At 43.8% G+C, this 19,608-nt stretch overlaps 1 protein-coding gene across 3 annotated transcripts in view; it reads left to right on the top strand.

Annotated features, from left to right (window-relative positions):
* The window catches only part of LOC310993654 (TGF-beta receptor type-2-like), a 28,289-nt gene that overhangs the window by 3,343 nt on the left and 5,338 nt on the right, over positions 1-19,608 (top strand). The window contains exons 1-5 of one of the 3 annotated variants that reach the window (XM_083982069.1): positions 6,557-6,699; positions 9,678-9,819; positions 10,693-10,883; positions 13,712-14,484; positions 15,353-15,494. In XM_083982069.1, the coding sequence (XP_083838195.1) occupies positions 9,686-9,819; positions 10,693-10,883; positions 13,712-14,484; positions 15,353-15,494 (1,240 nt within the window). In that variant the 5' untranslated portion in view covers positions 6,557-6,699; positions 9,678-9,685. The other 2 variants (XM_083982068.1, XM_083982070.1) reach the window with 2 other exon arrangements.

The raw sequence follows: 19,608 nt of genomic DNA, 5'->3' as shown, positions 1-19,608 counted from the left end.
GACAATATCTGTTATATATTCAAGTGTTCCAGCCATGACGGTGAGTCAGTGAGCACAAGACACTGACTCCAAAGCAGCTAATTCAGCCATCATGTCAAGACCAAAAAAGAAAAAACAAAACTTCCATAATTAAATCCTGTCACCAGTTTGGACTTTGGATCCTCTTTTCCAGACAACAAGCTGTGAAACACAACAGTTTACCGCGCACCACTGGCATGCATGTGTGCTTAGTCAATGCAAAACGCCCGGGCCACTAAATGGTCATACGCTACACACAGACAGGCAGGCACACACACACTTGATTCACTCACTCTACATGTTTGCTCAGGTGTTTTTTTGTTTTATCATGCCACCACTCACCTGAAAGTGAAATAAAAAGAACAAGTGGTTGTTTTGCTTTTTTTATGCTAAATACTTTGTACTTGTACTTTTGATACTTGAATATTTTTTTTCACAAGATACTTTTGATACTTAAGTACATTTAATGTGAGCTACTTTAAAAAACTTTTACTCAAGTAATTTTCTTATGGGTGACTTTAACTTTTACCAAAGTCATTTTCAGTTATGGTATTTCTACTACTAACTTAGTACTTTGTACACCTCTGAAGTGACATGCAGTATTATATACTTAAAAGGCTGGCATGACAGTGCACAAGGAGCATCATTAGCATTCATTTTTAAGTATTTTGATTAAAGTATTGTACTGTATAAACTATAGCTGTGTTAAGGTCTCCACCAGTTGAACAGGCCTGTATGATATTCCTCATGACTTTTATTGATTCAGAGATCACATCCAGCACATGTTTCCTGTTTAAAATGCATGAAATTCAAGACACTTTGATTGTATTTGTGTGTAACTGTATCCTTAACCACAATGTGAACCCACACTGAAACATTTTTATTGGGGACAGGTCAACTGAATCATTCCTCTCTGCTTAAATAGACTTCTCCCTGTAATTGAGGCTTGGTAAATGACATGACCATCATCTTTATCATCTGCTTCCACAACAGAATTAGTTACAGGCCGTGGAGCAATGGCAGGACAGGCCTCAAGCTGCTTTAACCCTACACTGCACAGATCACAGATCACAGTATGAATCCCCCTTGAAGCAGTGAAATACTTTGGATGCATCTAATCTTGTGGTAAAAAAACACAGAATCTAGTTGATGTTTGACATTATGCACAAAGGAAAGAGTTTGTTTTATAAACAATATCTGTAGAGGAAGGAAGAGGTGGGGTTTTTCTCTCTCTTTCTCTTGCCTGCGTTTTTGTTTTCTGTTTGTTTCCTTGCCTCTTTTTTTTACTGCTTTGTGATCTTTTAAATTTAGCATGAGCGCCTGTTTTCAGTTTATTCCATTTAATAGAACTGTTGGGATTGTTTTACATTTTTCAAACAGCTCCACAGACTGCCGACATAATCAGCTGCAAGAGTTTGTGTTCTGTGAGGCTGATTATTATGTTCTATAGACTGTGGTTACAAAGTACAGTATGATTCATCTCTACGCATCAGGCACATAAAAAAAACAGGATGTTGACTGTCACACAGAGATGAGAGTCACACGCTGCAGCAGTTGCTCGTGTTTGCCCCCTCTTCTTCCTCCTCCTCCTCCTCCTCCTCCTCCTCCTCAATGTATTCTTTTTCTGAAACAAAATTTGGCAACGTTTTGGACACCTATTGATGTTCTGCCAGAGAACAATAGTCCCAAAAGTGTTGTGATACCAAAGGTTGTAACCTTTGGAGTTTTTAAGATAAACTTTCCCTTCCTCCACAGCGTCTGACTAATGCTGGGAGACAAAGTCTGTTCACAGCGGTGGAGGAAGACAAGAGAGAGGCTGTTGTTGGCTGGCCATTGCAACTTCCTTAGGTTTACCAATGGCACCAGGAAAACTGTGCCAAATCATTGTGTGGGGGGTGTATGTGTGTGTTATTGTGTGTGTGCCTGTATCTGTATGCTGTTTTGTGTCTTTGTATGAGCATAAACAGAAACCCACATGCATGCCATGGTGAGTCAGATTCACAAGTGTGTGCAATGAACTTAGAGGCACAAAGTTGTGTTCAATACTAAATACATTTACTGCCCACGGCCTGGATTCCTGCACATGACTGTGGGCTTGAAACAACTCAGATGTGTTGCATGCATGCTACAGTATATTAAGTCATGTTCTACTTTTGAGTTTGAGTTGTGAGATTAATGTGAGATAGATACTTTGATGATGTGAAGGAAATAGTGTGACATTTCAAGAAATACACTCATTCATGTTCTATAAAGTTAGCAAGCAGCCAGATGACTTAGCATAGTAGAAAGACTGAAAACAGTGGAGATGAGCTGGCTAATGTCATTTTTTAATCATTACCTTTTATGTGGCTGTATAGGCCTTGTAACTGCTAGACACAGCCAAGATAGCCGTTACCCCATGTTTGCTTATTCAGATAAGCTAACACATTCGACACAACAAGTCCTCCAACCAGATATCATACAGGTCACTCATCGCTCCCCTCGGAGATGAGACATAATGAACACTCAAAAAGGTTGTGGAGCTTTCACTGTTTGATTAAAAACTAGTCACTGAGTCATGTTGAGGAAATGGTGGTGGTGGTTTGGGTTGGAGGTCACGATCAATCATTGTGTCTCTTGTGCCAGTTCTGTGTTTTGTGACCCGACCTTGTTCTAGTGCAGACTTTGTTGCCCCATGAAGGTACTGCATTACCTAATTCCCTCCTGACACAATTTAGCTAAAGGTCACCAATAACATTTTAGTTTTTAGCTGCTAGTACAGGCGAGTACAGGCAAGCTATAAGTGTTCTGGGTTTTCTCTTCTAACTCTCTTCCACAAAATATGTGAAACCCCTCCATTTTTGATTTAATCAAGTCTGTAGGACTCCAAAGATGTGCAAGTCCTGACATGGCCAGTTATTCCCAACACAGGAAACACTGTACGGTACAAGGGTTGAAGCTTGACCTGATCTTTGCTCTTCTTGGCTCCTTGAAAACAAGAGATGCATCTTTCTCACTTTGTTTTCCTTGGCCTCTCTTTCTAACTTCACCTTTCACTCTCTGCCCCCACGCACCCCATCCTTTTCTGATGAATGTGCATTCGGCTGAAATCCCTAGAAGACACTTGAAAGCTACCACCAACTGTAAAATCTTGTGCAGTGTTACTGTGATACTGAGAGAGATGCGGTACAAGCGGTTTCTCGAGAGACACATCCTGAGGCACCTTCACCTGACAGATTGACATCCAAATGAAGCGCTGTAAGTGAGGAGGAGGGGGGGTGTCCACAGTCTCAAAAAAACATTTCATATTCCAGTTGTGTAGGCACCTTAATCATGTGCAATGTAACTTGAGAAGGCACTGATTTAAAATTACCTGATTGTTTTGTGCCACTATTCTCATAAGCAATTTGCGAGTTGTATTACATTTCTCTCTGCTGCAAATACACATGCCTGAGCTTGTGGGAATCAAGAGCCGTGTTTGAAGATGTTTTTTTTGTTGTTGTGTATTTTTTGTTTTGTTTTTTTCCTTTGGCATGAGCTGTATTTGTGCATTTTATCCCGTAACAAAATGTTGATTGAAGGTGGTTTACAAAAACAAGCGGCACAGGGTGGCTGTTTGGCTGCATGTGCAGTAATCCAGCGGTTTGCTTGATTTAACAGCCAGTGGACCAAGAGCATCAGCAGCAAATCAGTGCCTAAACCCTCTCTCCTGAGTAAAGAGTGGATGTGTTCAGATAAGTGCTCCAAGCACCTAAAGGAGTGCAAGCTATACTGTATTTATAAATCAGCTGCTTTCCAGATGTATTGATGCTTGCAGTTCGAATGTACTACAGGCTTGATACAAAGACACTTCTTCCTCTTCTGACTCCTGACAAGGATGGCCTAAAGATGATGGCTTATTGAAAAATTACCAATCCAACTTGTCCAGCCGTAGCTGAAATCCCATGCCAGTGGGCATGGGTGTATGTGAGGAGATGATGGTCTTAAACTCTGTGCTATTGTCCATTTTGAATCTTGAGAAGAATGAGTTGAGGTCGTTGGGTAGAGATGTTGTATTGTAGCCATCAGCCTGGATGGGTTTGTGACTGGATGTTGTGCAGTTCACCGCTGCCATGTTCTTCAGGCCCTGCCAGGCGGAGCGAAGATTCCCCTGGGTAAAGGAGACCTCCACTTTGTTTTTGTAATCCAGCTTGGCCTTTTTAATGGCACGCTTGACCTTTCGACAGACCTCCTTCTTTTCCTCCTCCGAGCCAGTGAAGAAAATCCTCTTTTTCTTATTGAGTACTTGTTTTAATTCTTTTGTCACCCAGGGTTTACAGCTCTGTATGCATTATTTTTGAGTTTTTGCAGCTGCTTTGTCTTTCAAAACATATCTAAAATAAATACAGTCTGCAATAGCCTAAATAAAATGAAGAAACCTGCGCTAGAACTGAACGTCTTTACATCTCTCACATACAGCTCTGAGCTGCGCCTGCAGTAAAGAGGTATCCCTCGTGTAACATGCTACCATGTTTAAATTTAGGTTTTAAGAACATGGACTGAAAATGCAAAATCTCATATGGGAATTACACAACTTCTTTAACATTCATTCTTTCAGGTGTTTGAAATCAAACCGGATCAATCTACTATCCAAAGACAATGAATTCCAAACCTATCAGCTGAACCTTCTTTGAACTCTCATGTCATAAATTCAGTTTCCAACAGCGATTCAGCATCTTTCTAACTTTGCAGTACTTGCCACGCCACAGCTAAGTATTGAGTGATGATTCAGTATTCTTGTGTGCACCTTCTCCTTTAGTGGCACACCTCCAGTTGGCATTCACTGCAAAGGAGAAGGCTCATAAGAAATGTGCAAGCGCTATATGCATATCATCTTTGTGTGGAGACGCTACAGTTTTTGTCACCACCTTTTTCTTATAGAGGCCCAGAGGAAGAGACAGACATCTCTGAGTGCCTTTGTAATGGGTTGCATGCACTGATTGTTTGCCATCGGTGTTATCTCGAGGCGTCTGTCCAGAGATTTGTCATCAGGTTTCTCTGTTTGCCTTTCCACTCGACCAAAGCAGTTTACAGGAACGCCAAGCACCTGCTATGGAGTATAATACCACTCAGGATGTTTGCCTGGTGCTTGTTTATCTGTGTTTGCGCAATGAGGTGGGAAAAAATTGTTCAAAGGTAAGAGGAACACTGAGGAACCTGCATAGAGGGGAAAGCTAAAAGTAACAGTGAAGGAGGCACATGAAGTAACACTGAAAAAGATCCTGTTTAAATAAGCCTCTCTGGGCACACTGGAGTGTTGTGTGTTTCCTGTTGAAGTGAAGCAGATAAAGAAAACATTATAAAAGAGTTTTGTCTGGGTGTTGTGGTCACTGAGCAGGATGTTGTGACCCTCTGGGAGGCCACATGTGCTGAGGTCAGCGGGGAATGGCTGTTTTGGGCTAACAACGCTGTCGGATCTCCACCTTGTGGCTTGGACCCCATCTTGCAGTGCTGAATGGCTGCCTGGAATACGGACTTGAACAAACACACACGCGCACACGCCCAACCGTCCACATCCACCCACACGCCAGAGGCAAAATAAGTTCAGTGAAATTGACCAAACGAAATCCCTCCCCAAACATGTTGACCAGGGCTTTTCAAAGCCTGACACACAAATTTGGAAATGCGAGTTTGTTTTCTTAGCCTGTATTTGTTTACATTTTTGCAAATTGGCACCATTAAAAGTATGCTGAATTAGCTGCTGTTAAATCCTTATTGAAATGTAACCATGGATGTACAGATACCTATCAGTGGATTACTTCAATCCTCACCGCAACTTAAATACGATTAGGATGATTTTCCAGCAAATTAACATAAGGACATAAGGAAGATCCTTTTTCTTTTTTTCCCCCCTACAGTATAATACACCACACCTTCACTAAAGCAGGCACACCAACAGCAATTCAATGGCTGTTAATACAGCTGAGTGAGGCGGGTGGAGTAAGGAGTCTACATCCTGTGTGGAGAGATATAAGCTCCAGGGTCACGGGGTCAGGCCTGAAACCTGACATCACAGCTCAAGTATGCAGAGCAAAAAACACATGTCTGCAAAGCCCTGGCAATAGACGGGTAATTTATGGGTGTTATAGTGGACTTAACCTCTGTGTCTCTTCAATAAAAAACCAACACTATAGAGCGATATGGAGAGACTATTGCCATTTCTTATGTCATTCTTGATTAATGGAGAAGCCTGGAAGCTCTCCAGGAAAACATGTAGCAGGGGGTGGGGGGGTGTAATTTAGTGACTTGAATTGGACACTTAAATGAGCAGAGTGTGCTGCTAAGTGTATAAAAAATGATACTTTTTGTGATTAAAGTGAAATATGAGCAGAACCCTGCAGTTTTCTATAAGAGCAGACTGCTGTAAATTAGATCTGAAAGGTGTGACTACTTTGAAGTAAAGAAAAAGAGGGGAAAAAAAGGGTGTTTGCATGTTCTTGCAGCCCCATAGGTGAAGCTCTTCTGGTTAAAGCTATTTTAGAGCATGTCATTTCACGTCGTGCCTGCTGGGTTTCAGCCTCTTAATGACATGGTGTGAGCCACTGGAGTATGACTGAGAAGTACAAGTGGAGGAAGAAGAACAAGAAGAAGAAGAAGAAGGAAGGAAAAAAAAAAGTCCAACCCCTTCAGAAGATTTCCTGTTTCATGAGCTGTGCACATACTGTGAGTCATATAGGGCAAGTCCTGCCTGGTGTGTTTACTTTGCTGCCTCTACCCGGAGCTGCGAGCTGCCTTCCTTCGGGGGCGAGGAAGCAACGGGCGGACGACCAGAACAAAGTCCGCGCACACCGTCTTGGATATTAAACCCGTTGTCAAGGCTTCGGCTAATTAATGAGAGAGAGGGGAGTGTGTAGTCCGTCTCTAAATGGAGCTACTTCGGTTTTCCGCTTTCTGGTGTGGAACGATACTCTTTGGTAGTTTCCTGCTCTGGGAAACGGGTGAGTTGAACAACTTTTATACTCGTGGTGAAGTTGCGTTAAAGCGGCAGACAGCTGCTGCGGAGTCATTTCAAAAGTATCGACGGCTTCAAAGTTTTAAAAACGGACAATTTTTCCCCCCCCAAACACTAACAAACTATAGTCTGTTTATCTTTCTACACTAAGCGCCTCTTGTTGACTTGTCGCACTTTATTATATCGCTTCCAATGAGATAAATAAGATAAATGATTAAATAAAAAGTACTTCAAAAAGGGCTTATCTTGCGGATATCACCTGCTTAGCCTTTTAAAGACCTCCTCACACCGGGTTATCTCCATCTTTGATGTGCTACCCCTCTCTTAGGAAGACAGCCTTGTACCTTCATCTGTCTCAGGCTCAGTCCCGGCGGCACCAAGTGGCTTTGGCTGCTCCTAATCCTCTCCCCCCCCACCTTCACTGCAATTATATGTAGCCCTGGGTGACAATTACTACCATTCATCCCCTCCATAGCCCGCCTCCTGGGTTAAAATGACGTGCTCCTTTTCACAGGAGTTGCTCTAATGATATAATTACTTCAGCTCAACCACCTTCCCCACCACTAGTGTTCAGGCATTGGGGCCGTACTACCACACTCACTGCTGATTTACTTCAAAAAACACCTCAGCAGCCGCCCCCCCGCCGGGCACAGCTTTAAATTACTCTGTCAGATAGTTTAGTCTGAAGTTCAAGTCTAGATATTTTGATGTTTTTATTTGTGTGGGAGTCTCTCAGTTAAGACAAGGCCAGGAAAGCAATATCCGTGTGCAATATCCTGCCAGGTAGTAAATCTCTCTGGTGGTGGTGGCGGCTGCAGCAGAGAGGACGCCATCAAGGTGTGCAGGTATAGGTACAGATTTGCTGCAGGTTGAAGCCCTGCAGTGTGTCTGTTTACTGCGAGTCGAACCCCACCCCATCCCACCCCACAGACTGAGTGAAATGAGACAGTGGGCTTTCTGTGAAGGTTAAGAGTGCCAACACACACACACATGCACACACACAGCACCTTTTTCCTCAAGTCAGCGTGAAGTCACAGGCAAACAGATACTGAACAGACCTCCTCACTGTCTGCTGACACCGGCAAGAAGAATTCTGCTTTCACTTACACTTCCCTGTCTAAAACATCTCACTTTCTGGTCATGTGACCGAAAAGAGCGTCGATGCATGCCATCCTCAGACTGCCACCCACCGCACACAGACACATCGCACACGTGCTCATTGGCATTTTTTTGCGCCTTTCCGTAGAAATGAACCCGATTTCTCTTCTGGTTTAGTCAGGCGCTATATATTTCTGATGCAACAAACAGGTTCAACCTCCTCTGCACATGCTGTCGGTGTACAGCAGACTTGTGGTAACGTGGTTTTTACACCGTCTCGAGCTGCTTCTGTCTAACCCCTGTTTTTCTAATCAGGCTGATTCTGACGTCAGTCAGTCTGTACTTTTTTGGTGTGTACTGGTTGTCAACATTAACTGGAAAGATCTGAAGCATTCAAGTGCAGCGGCCAAGCTCTTACCAGGTGGAATTCTTGCTATCTGTTTTCCACCCCCTCCCCTTCTGTTTCAGCAGACCCTCAGCAAGTAGTCAGGAAGCTAAGCACACGTACTCTTGGGTTTACACTTGTACAGAGTTTTCATGCACTAACAAAATCACCAGGGATTATCTGTAATAGATTTTTTCCCCCTGATTATGCTTTAACCACTGCTGCTTGGTTGATCCTGGGAAATTTGGAAGATCCTTTTTTGGGATAGTTTGTAACTCGTAAAGCCACAAGATCTATTTTCCACTTGTGCTTTTATGAGTGGGAAACACTCCCTCGTAGGAAAAGGAGGAGTGGAGAGGAGAGAGGAGATTACTCACCTTCTTTGTTGCTCAATCTCTCCTTTTTCTGCCAAACAGGAATGTTGCCCGGCTGATTTTTATCATTGCAGGGAATAACAGTAAAAATGCCTTTGGAGAGTTTCAGTAGAAGTACAATTACTCATTAACACACATACACACACACACATGTTTTTTTTTATCGCCCTCTGTAAACACAGACACTGATACATAACACTGTCCCCCCCTCGTTTTGATATTCATGAACAGAGCTGGCACAGCACCTTTCTAGATGGGGAGCCGACTCATCGGCTTGACAAATTAGAGACTTCTCGGCGAGGAGATGCATCCGTGTTTTCTTTGTTTGTTGTTCTTGCCTGTCTGGCAGTTGTCTCCATAGATGATTATCAAACCCACAGGCACTCATCACACAATCCTGTCTGTCTCACTGATATGGGTCTGCCTGCTGGCAAAGTCAAGTCTGAACAAGACCAAAGGAGGTGGATGCCACCGCGCGCCGCTCTTATTGTTCAGACTTCACAGGGAACAAATCTGTCCACCCCTCTAGGAAGAAATAGTTTGGATTTTCTTGTGATTATGTCAAAAATTTGCTTCTGTTTATTGACAAATTCCAACAGGCTCCCACCCTGTAATTAAATTTGAAGCCCACTTCCCTCTAATGCTTATAAATATTATATAAATTCCTGTTATTGATCATTATGAAAGCAGTTTGTTTGATGTTTTAATTCCAAATGCAGCTGTTACAGACAAAAGGAAATGGGTTTGAGTCTGTCTTTTGTTTTTACAGATTAGTCACTGTCTGCTCTCTCTCTCTCTCTCTCTCTCTATCAACCCTCTTCTCTTTCTTTAGATGCCTATATGATGAAAGTAAAGAGGCTGTGCAAGTTCTGTGATGTGCGGGAATCCAGCTGTACGGGGGAAACGAGCTGTAACGTGGATTGCGAAATCACGTCCATTTGCCCCCATGATGACGAGGTGTGTGTCAGTATCTGGTAAGTGTCCGCTCCACTAAACACAAAAATCCTTGTTTTCTCAGTATATTCATCAGATCTTCACATCCCACTGCTTACACAAACAACAAGCGAGGAAATGAGGCCACACCACGTGTTCTTTTTATTCATCCGTATCAGGCATCGTTTCCTGCCTGAAGCCCTAAAAATGTCTCCCTTGAATTGACCTTTTCCTTTGAACACTTTGTCAGTCAGCATTATGGTGGAGACAGTTGGCCGGATTATGATAGCACATGAGCGCCTAACTACCCATCAGCATCAGATCTGACTCCAAATGTGAGAAGCAGCAGGAAGCAGATTTGTGTCTGTATTAAAAGCTTTAGGCCACGCTGCGGTTTCTCATTATATTAGCAATGTAACGGGCATGTCAGGAGCTGAGGGTAGCATAAAGAAAAGCTAATGGCACGTGGACAGCAGCATCTCTTTAAGATGTCTCTCACAGCGGCTCGGCCAGTGCTTCTCAGCAGGGAAGCTAAATGTAAATATGTATGCTTGTGCAGGTTCAGGGGTTTTCCCTGTTTTCTGTTTGTAATAGTATTTTCACACTCTTGCTGTTTGTAAATGTGACCTCTGAGTTGCATCATTTACATAATGCTGAGGTGGTGAACTGCTGAAAGAGACAAATCTGGCATTTGCAGTTACCACTTTGTCACTGTATAGTTGAAAAAGTGCAATTATTTGCACAACTGTCGACTGGTCATTATTACCTTGTTACATGGTAAAACAGATCTGCGAAAGGAGGAATTGCCAAAAGAGTTTGGTAATGAATTCTCCGGCCCAAAACAAGCAATGACTTCAAATGAGACCTAAGCCAGCAAATGTGCATGTTTCCAATGTGTGTTTTCTCTTTCCAAGGAGGAAGAAAGACGACAACATCACCTTTGATACCGTCTGCCACAACCCAGCTCAGAAGCTGCATGGCCTGGTCCTGGAGGACTACAACAACACCAAGTGTGAGATGAAAGAAAGAAAGGGCATGGGTTCCCAGTTCTTCATCTGTTCCTGCAGCGAGGACGAGTGCAATGAGATCGTCTTTTTTAACCCAAGTAAGTTTACTTTGTTACATCAGAGGAACAAGCTGTAAACACTATGTTGACACAGAAAGTGTCTTTTTTTATTTTACAGAGCAACATGAACAATAAATTGGAGCCCTGTGAGAGATGGCTGGCTCTTAAATGTTCAGCTGTGTTACCACATCAGAGGAAACGTTGTCTCCGTGCCGTTCGGTGCTGGGCCGGTGTCCCACAGTGGGTTTATCAGAGCTTGTTAGCTGCAAACAGCTCCCTGTTGGAAACACTCCGGAGAGCTGCAGTCAGGTGATCATTTTCACTAGGAGCTGCCCCTTCCACTTTACGCTCAGCATGGTTTACGGCTGAAGCATGGTTTATCTAAAGATATTGATCGGATCGGCTCGAAGTTGTACAAACTCACACATGTCGCTTAATAACTGAATCCTCCTCGTATTCAGCAGTTGTGTCTTGCTGCAGTGGACTGATAGCACAGAAACACTGCCGTAACATGTAAGACGTGGGACCGTATGTTTCTTACATCTGTACAACATAACATGGTAACGTCATAGTCATGGTCGACCTAATATTATTATGCCAGTTCCTGTCAGTTTGTCATGTAAGGCGTCATGCATGAACGCTAACACGTGTGCGCTGCGGCGCTCTCCAGAAACATGATTACAAACAGGTTTGGGAGACATCGCCCCGCGGAGTCCAGTTACAACATTGGCTCTGGAATCAAATGTATTTTGACTACAGCATCCAGGCAATAATAACACTGAGGTACATTTCCGAGACCTGGCTCTGCACCGAGGGCCAAATTGAAAGCATCTGCAGAGTGCAAACCACGTCATGGAAATCCATTCTCTCACTGTCGAGAATGTCTGTGCACTTTCTGTAACTTCTCAGTGACTAACATGAGACTGAGCGGAGCTACAGCAGCAATAAAAAAAAACTACCAGGGAACAATACCAGTAACTCTGACCAGAGACTCTGTCCTACCGTTGGTCAGGACGATAACAATGTTTTTTTTTTATTGTGGTGTTGCGTTTCCAATAACTTAATGATGCAGAGTTCTGCAGAAGATAAAAATAAATAAATAAATAAATGAATAAAAAGCTGTTGCATAACGTGAAAGAAAAACAAAGTTCGTAATCACATACCAGCTAAAGTATGCTTAGAGTTGTTACGGTAACAGCAAAAACTCTTTTTACACCATTGTAATGGTATCGATGATCTCATCTTACTCATGTTGAGAAGGTAAATATGAGTTTTTCCAAAAAAAAGAAAGAAAAACCCAACTACAGTAGAACCAAAACCTCAAGGAAAATCTTAAATTAAGAGGAATTTACCAGCTTGGCACCGGTTCACTGTCTCTCAAATGTAACACTTATTCACAGTCTTCGCCACTCGCTCAACATTTTTCTCCACAACGTTCAGTTTTTCATACCATAAGTGAGGCTCTGGCCAGAGCTGTCTGGGAGAGTCTGGGAGGCACAGTGACAGGTTTGTTGTGAGAAATAGCTTCGCACTCTACGAAAATCAAAACAAACTGGCTGGGGCCATGTTGAGGATTTCAGACATGTGGTTTCCTGTAGAGAGAGAGAGAGAGAAAAAAAGAGAGAGAACCAGAGGGCTCGCCTCGGCCGTCAACCTGATGCCTTCTCCATTCGTCCTCCACCCTTATTTCAACCTGACTCTGCTCCTTACATCTCTGTTTTGTTTTTTTCCCCAGTTCACCTGCTTTGGGATTTTTATGCACATTTGGAAAATGTAAACACACATTCTGGTAGATGCAAGGTGCATAAAAGCTGGTAATTGTAAAGTGTGGCACTCTGAGCATCTAGACAAAACGACATATAAATGATTAAATTTAGAACTCATCAAACTCTGGACCGGTTGGTGTTTTCTCGTTTAGCATTTTGTGTCTGGTTATATACTTTTTATAGGTCTTCTTTTATGTCTGCTGCTTCAAAAATTGGACCATAAACACAGCACACAAGTATAAACTTTCACTGTTTGCCAAAACCGTAGCAGCTACCAGACACACCACCGCCTAAATTATAAGAATCAGACATAAACTATAAAGAGACACAATATGTGGTTGACTGGATCAGGGTTTGGAGCAGCTTGCCTTTGTGGCCTGGATGCTAACTTTAGCTTTCAGATGCTTATAGACATTCCACTTGGGAGGGTCAGGTTCCTCTGCTGCTCTGAGAATACCACTTCACCCTGGACTAGATGGAGACTGCCGAGACAGAATTTGAGCTTTATTTCTTTGTGTTGCGGTAGACAAATGTTTTATGTTTGGGGTTGTTCCAAAAAAGCACAAGTGGAAAACCGGTGTTTCCTTCACACAGAGAAAAGGCTAAACTCCAAGGATTTTATAAATTCCCATTTTCGAATGGGTTTTGATTGAACTATACATGTGTGGTTGACAAAATAATCTCCATGTTGCAGCTGTTCTGGACAATGTCACATGATCCATCAGCAGGTGGAGTTTGTGCCCTGTTGAAATCCATTGAATCCATTTTTCCGGATATGTGTCGTAGATTTTATGGAATCTGCAAGTCCTGCAACAGCTGGAAAAACCACTGCATGGACCTTGCAACCTGCGTCAATTGTGGCCACACATGTATTATCACCTTTTTAAAGTTGAAGAGGTGAATTATTTTTGCAAACTGTTGCATGTTCACACATCTAACACACACCAAACCAAATAAATTCCCCGTCATGGGAATATCTTATTAGCTTTCATTTAAAGTCATGTTTTTATTTACCTGCCTCTAAAATCATTTACTATAGACTGATGATGATGATATTTTATGGGCATCTTCATCCTCATTATCTAACTTTTGTCTCCTCAGACATGGATTCCCAGGTGGTGGCGGTCATCCTGGTGAGCCTGGTGCCTCTGCTGGTCATGGCTGTGGTCGTCATCACTTTCTTCTACTGCTACCGGGTCTACCAGCAGCGGCAAGCCAGCTCCAGACGCAAGAAGGGTCCCCCGATGGACTTCAGCGACCACGCCATCATGATAGACGACGAAGGTTCGGACAGCAGCTCCACGCTCGCCAACAATCTCAACCACAACACCGAGCTGCTGCCCATCGAGCTGGACGTCCTGGTGGGGAAAGGACGCTTTGCGGAAGTTTACAAAGCTAAACTGAAACAGGGCTCCTCGGTCAGCGAGGAGCAGGGCTTTGAGACGGTGGCCATTAAGATTTTCACATACGAGGAGTACGCTTCCTGGAAAAACGAAAAGGACATCTTCTCGGACGCAGACTTGAGGCACGAGAACGTGCTTCACTTCCTGACCGCGGAGGAGCGGAAGGTGCAGAGACAATACTGGCTGATCACTGCCTACCAGCCAAGAGGGAACCTTCAAGAGTACCTGAGTCATCATATTATCAGCTGGCACGACCTGTGGCTGCTCGGGAGCTCGCTCGCCCGCGGGGTGGCTCACCTTCACAGCGACCACACCCCCTGCGGCCGCTACAAAGTGGCTATCGCACACAGGGACATTAAGAGCTCCAACATACTAGTGAAAAGCGACCTGAACTGCTGCCTGTGTGACTTTGGCCTGGCGCTGCGGCTGGACAACAATCTGTCTGTGGATGAGCTGGCCAACAGTGGGCAGGTAAAGCTTTCTAATCCTAAATTTGGCGGATTTATTTGCTCCCACTTGGCTTTTGATCCCTTTAGAGATAACAAATAAATCCTCTCCAGTTATAATTTGCACTGGCAACCCCCAGACACAGCCCATCCCAAGCCCCGGCTGTATATTTCTTTGAAGATATTTATCAGAGGCTGAAAAGAGCCATCAGTCAAACTTTTCATCTCTGATCCCCATCATTCAGGGATAACGTCTCTAAATATTTGGCATTCTCTCCATCTTATTCCCAGATGTTTTAATGCTGATAGAAATTGAGCTGTAATTCTTCTTAGGCTGTCATTTTATAATAGTCACAAGGCAAACAGGCTTGATTGATTCTTAATGGACTCATTACGCTGATGTAATAGGCCAAAGCCATATCAGAGTCCGTTATGAAAATGACTCATTAGGAAAAAAAAGGCCTCACCCTTTGTCGGGCAGCACACCTAATGCATTGTAATGCCTTTAGTGCATTTGGAGAAGGTGCCAGTGAACACATTTTCCAAGGCAGTAATAGTGTTAAGAAGACAAACAATGTGTTGTTAATAAGAGCCGGGCCGCCTCTCGTCAAACATGTTTTGATCCACATAAAAAGTGATACGACATCTAACTGCAGCCACTCTAGATTAGTGCTGATAAGTAACTCTTACTGCTGAGATGTTTTGCTTACCCTGGGTTTTCCCAACTAAGCCGCTCCCTTATTTTTGTGGTTTCCTAGCTTATCCCTTATCTGCAGCACCCAGTTTAAGCCATACAAAACAATATTATGCATTCTCTTATCGTTTATTATCATCAGTGGTAACGAGGACTTGAGTGACCTAGATCTCTGTCTCCCTCTCTGCTTTTCTCTCAGGTGGGTACGGCCCGATACATGGCCCCTGAGGTGCTGGAGTCCAGAATCAACCTAGAAAACATAGAGTCTTTCAAACAGGCCGATGTTTACTCCATGGCTCTTGTGCTGTGGGAGATCATCTCCAGGTGTAGTGCAATTGGAGGTAAGATAAAGTGGTGTTGAAGTGGTTAATGTGCTGCACTGCAGATGGCAACAAGAGCTGATGTGATGACTTGGCAAGAGAAATTACTACTGCCACTCGTATTATTAAATCAATATTTGAATTTGAAGGTTAATGTGGCAGCTTTAGCTGGAAGCTGCTGACAGCTAATATTTTATGAAACATGTTAAAATCTTTAGATGTTTATTTTTTATGCCAAGTAATTTCATCCAAAAGAGCAGTCAGACCTTGGGACCTCCACTGAAACCTAATCAAAATATTTTTGCCTTTTTAGGTTGAGCAACTTTTAGTAAACTGATAAATTAGGCTTTGCATTAAATATTTATCGAAATAAAACATTACTGAAGGATCATGTGAATAAATAAAATCTGCAAAAAAACTTAAGCAGACCTCTCTCTAACTGTGTTTAGGAGAAATACTTCAACTGTAGACAAAACAACATACTTGTATCTAGGACAGGTCACAGCCAGGTTGACTATACCACACAGGAAATACAGTATAAGTATTTATATTAACCCATCTGGCTTGTCTCTATTTTAGAGAGGTTCAAACTCTATGACGGTTTGGCTGACGTCAATGTCTTCCCCAGGAATTATACAATGCATATTTTTATTCATTGACGTTTCTGAAAACTTCCTGAAGGATGGATTCCTCAAACGAGCAGTTCAACATTTTGGGAGATAAGTTTATTTACTCTGTAGCGAAGAGTTGAGCAGGTGAGAAGGTTGTACCATATCTCATCTCATATCTGTGAGTTAAATAGTCTGAGAGACTAGAAAAGTGCAAGTCCATTTACTATGAAAGGTGCAGGACACTCTCTCCGACTGCAGTAAAGTCGCAGTGTTTAGATTCTCTTCTAATTCTCATCAATAATCTGAACTAATCTTCCTCCTTCACTATTCTCTTTGTGTATAGTGATGAGTTGTGTTTTGTGGGCGCCTGCTCTAAACCTGCTATGGCCCTACACTGTACACGCAGTAAACATCACTTGTGACCTTTCAGTAATAATAGGGAACCACGTTTCCCTGGGTAATTCAGAGATTAGCCTGGGTCATTGGGTGTAAAGGAAATCGATAGTAGCGCTGATTGATGAAATTCCCTTCGGAGCCTGTGTAAAGATCCTCAGAAAAATACTGTAAAAAGAAAAATTGCCTGCGCAGCTGCTCTGACCTCTAAGGAATACAAGCACACTGATGACTTTACCAATTAGGAGCCCGGTGACCAACTCCACCTCGAGTTGAGTGCGTAGATGTGCGACGCCGTGTGACAGGAGGACGTGTGCCCGTGTGTCCTCCGCGTCCCATGAATCACTGTGGGAACAAAATCCGAAAGTGGCAAACACACAATTCATCTCGTTGAAGTCTCAAGGATCAGCTTTGACTTCACTAATGTACCGTTACTTGTGTTTGTCATTCTGTAGCAAAAACAAGGCCAGGATATGTGCAAATAATAGAAATGGGTGATTATCTGAAGGCAAAACCACAGGGCAGTATTTCACGTTGACAGTCAGTCATTTGTTTTCACTTCCCGTCGGTGTCTCTGTGGTCCAGTTTGTTTCTGTGACTGCTCCTGTCTCCATTGTGTCAAAGCCGTGATTGAAAGCTGGGGTTTGAGCATGAACGCTTCTACTTTGGTATTTTCCTGTTTCGCCCGATGCCCCCCCCCCCCGACCCCCTACCCCCAGGGGGCCCCCTTAAAATGTATCGCCCGGTTATGCTGCCCACGAGTCCTCTGAAGAAAAAACAACACATGGCCAAGTGACCGAGAGTCCCCTCTGCTTTTTCCTTCCCAACAGCAAGAATATGTGCGGCCTCTGTGGGTACACCTTTGAAAACAAAATAGACTCTTTCCTGTTTTGCAAAGAGCAAAGTCCCAAGACGCTGTTTTTAGTGTGAAGTTAACTTTGCAAGTGTGGTTGTCTCCCTTGGATGAGGATGTTTTGCGGCTAATGTCTCTCGAGAGCAGACCAGACAGGATACACGCTGGTAGAGACGGACTAAACGAATCCAGGCTCGCTTGGAGAAAGGTCAGTGTGACTTCACTCGGTTTCCTCCGGAGGCACAACAGCTTTATTCATCCCACTCAGCCTTGTCCATTCATTTCATTCACTTCTGAATTTATGCTCACGAGTTTTCAGCCCGTTGCTTTTGTACTTATGTAGATGTCCACCAACACGAACATTGTACACAACGTAGGCAGAAAATACTATTTCACAAACATTTCTGAATGTCCTTGTGCAGAAACCCGTTGCTTCTAAACTTGACACTTTCAATGCAGTCTATCTACATTTCTCTGCCCCTCTCTATGCCTGTCTTTTTCTTCCCACCCCAAGGCAGGTGAGGTAGCAATTAATTACTCTCTCACTGCACCGCAGCACTGGAGGCAGCCATCCAGCTTTACTCATGCCAGCGCAGACAGACAGGGAGGACAGGCCGGTGCAGATTTATTGGAGAAAGGGGAAGCAGAGGGGTTCCCGTCACACCCAATGGCCCAGAATAGAGACTAAAGATAGAAGCCACTGGGACAGTTCATGCATTTTTCTTTTTTCCCCCCGTGTTCTGTGTATCTCTATCCACTCTTTCAAAACTTGGCAACTCTCCGAGACGAGCAGAAGGGTAAAATCTGTAATTCGTTAACCAAAAAACCCAAGGAGACGTTCTCATGCTGAAAGGTTAAAATGTTGTACAAACACAGAAAGCCTCCTGCCTTGACGGACCCCGAGGAAGGTGAAGAGAACGGGCTGCGCAAATGAGATGCAGTCATTTTGGTTTCGCTCCAGCGGCAGCAGACACTCACCTTGCAGATAGTATGTCGGCAGAGATCTGGTATTGATTCTGGAGTCGCGGCACCAGGAGAGTAAAACAGATGTTTAGAGAGTGTGTTTAAAAAGCTTCATGCTTTAACGCTGATGGTCTCTTGTTTTCCCTGAGCTCCCTGTAGGTTGGTGAGTCACTCGGATGACTCTCTGATAACTCACCTCGTTGGAGACACAATGCGAGCGGCTCGTGAACGTACACACAGACACACACTCACACACTAACATAACACGTCGCAGGGCATCATTATAATGACCTAGGTGAAGCCCTGGTTCCCCCCAGTCTCTCTTGTCTCTGATGCCACCTGCCTGTGTGTGTGTGTGTCTGTAGAAGACAGATGTCTGATCAGCTATCTCAGTGGCTCGGCGTCTTGGTGGCAGGCAGCCACATAGCTGCTTTGTCACAGTTCCTGGGGCCGTGGTCTGCTCCACGTTCTGCCAGGCGAGAAGAACACAGCCGTCTGCCGGCGGTGCCAGTCAGCCAGCCGTGAGCCGCCACTTTGCTTTCTTTTGTCTTCGCAAACTCCAGAGACAGAGGAAGAGTCGGAGCGAGAGGGAAACAGAGAGATCAACACACCTCGCAGAGAGGGAAAACCTGGATTCAAGGCTCAGGCCTTTTTATCTCTGTCTCTGTTCCTTAAAACGTCTCTCCTGTATAATTTAGCTGCTCTAGATTTAGGGTTTTGGAAAGACTATGAGGGCGTTCCTCAGGCGGGTGGGGCTAAGTAGTGGGATAATAGTAGAGTGGTGTTGAACGTGGAGCTGCAGACGGAGAAATGCCTTCAGTCCCCAGAGGGAGAGGTTGGGCTAGACTGGAGAGGAGGAGAGGTTATGGCAGCTGCTCTCCAGATGTCAGACCATCATCTCCTTCAGGACTGGAGGGCCTGATGGGCAGGAGTGCATGTATGTGTGTGGGGTCTGCCAAGCCCACATTGGAGGAGAGGACTTCTGACTTTAAACCACTTGATTGGAGATGAATCAAGGAATTGAATATATATCTGTGTGCATATGTGTGCGTGTGCCCAATTTGGTTTCACTGAACTTGCATCCAATGAGAGCTAAAATAGCTTTGGTCATCTCTAATGAGGTTAGGTGAAGGTTGGGGTATGTACCAGCTAATGCTAGGTTAAGCCTTCAGGGTAAGTCAGTGCCATGTGTTCGAATGTAAGCTCTGCTAATGTGTAATGCACATGTATGCATCTGCACTAAATGACTTTAACAACCTGCGAGGAACACAAAACAAGTGTCACATCCACCGCAGGCTAATGAAAACCAGCTCAG

Source organism: Trachurus trachurus, assembly GCF_905171665.1.
Source record: "Trachurus trachurus genome assembly, chromosome: 11".
Classification (NCBI taxonomy): Eukaryota; Metazoa; Chordata; class Actinopteri; order Carangiformes; family Carangidae; genus Trachurus; species Trachurus trachurus.
The sequence above is the reverse complement of the archived record's forward strand: the minus strand, read 5'-3'. Positions and strand labels throughout refer to the sequence as shown.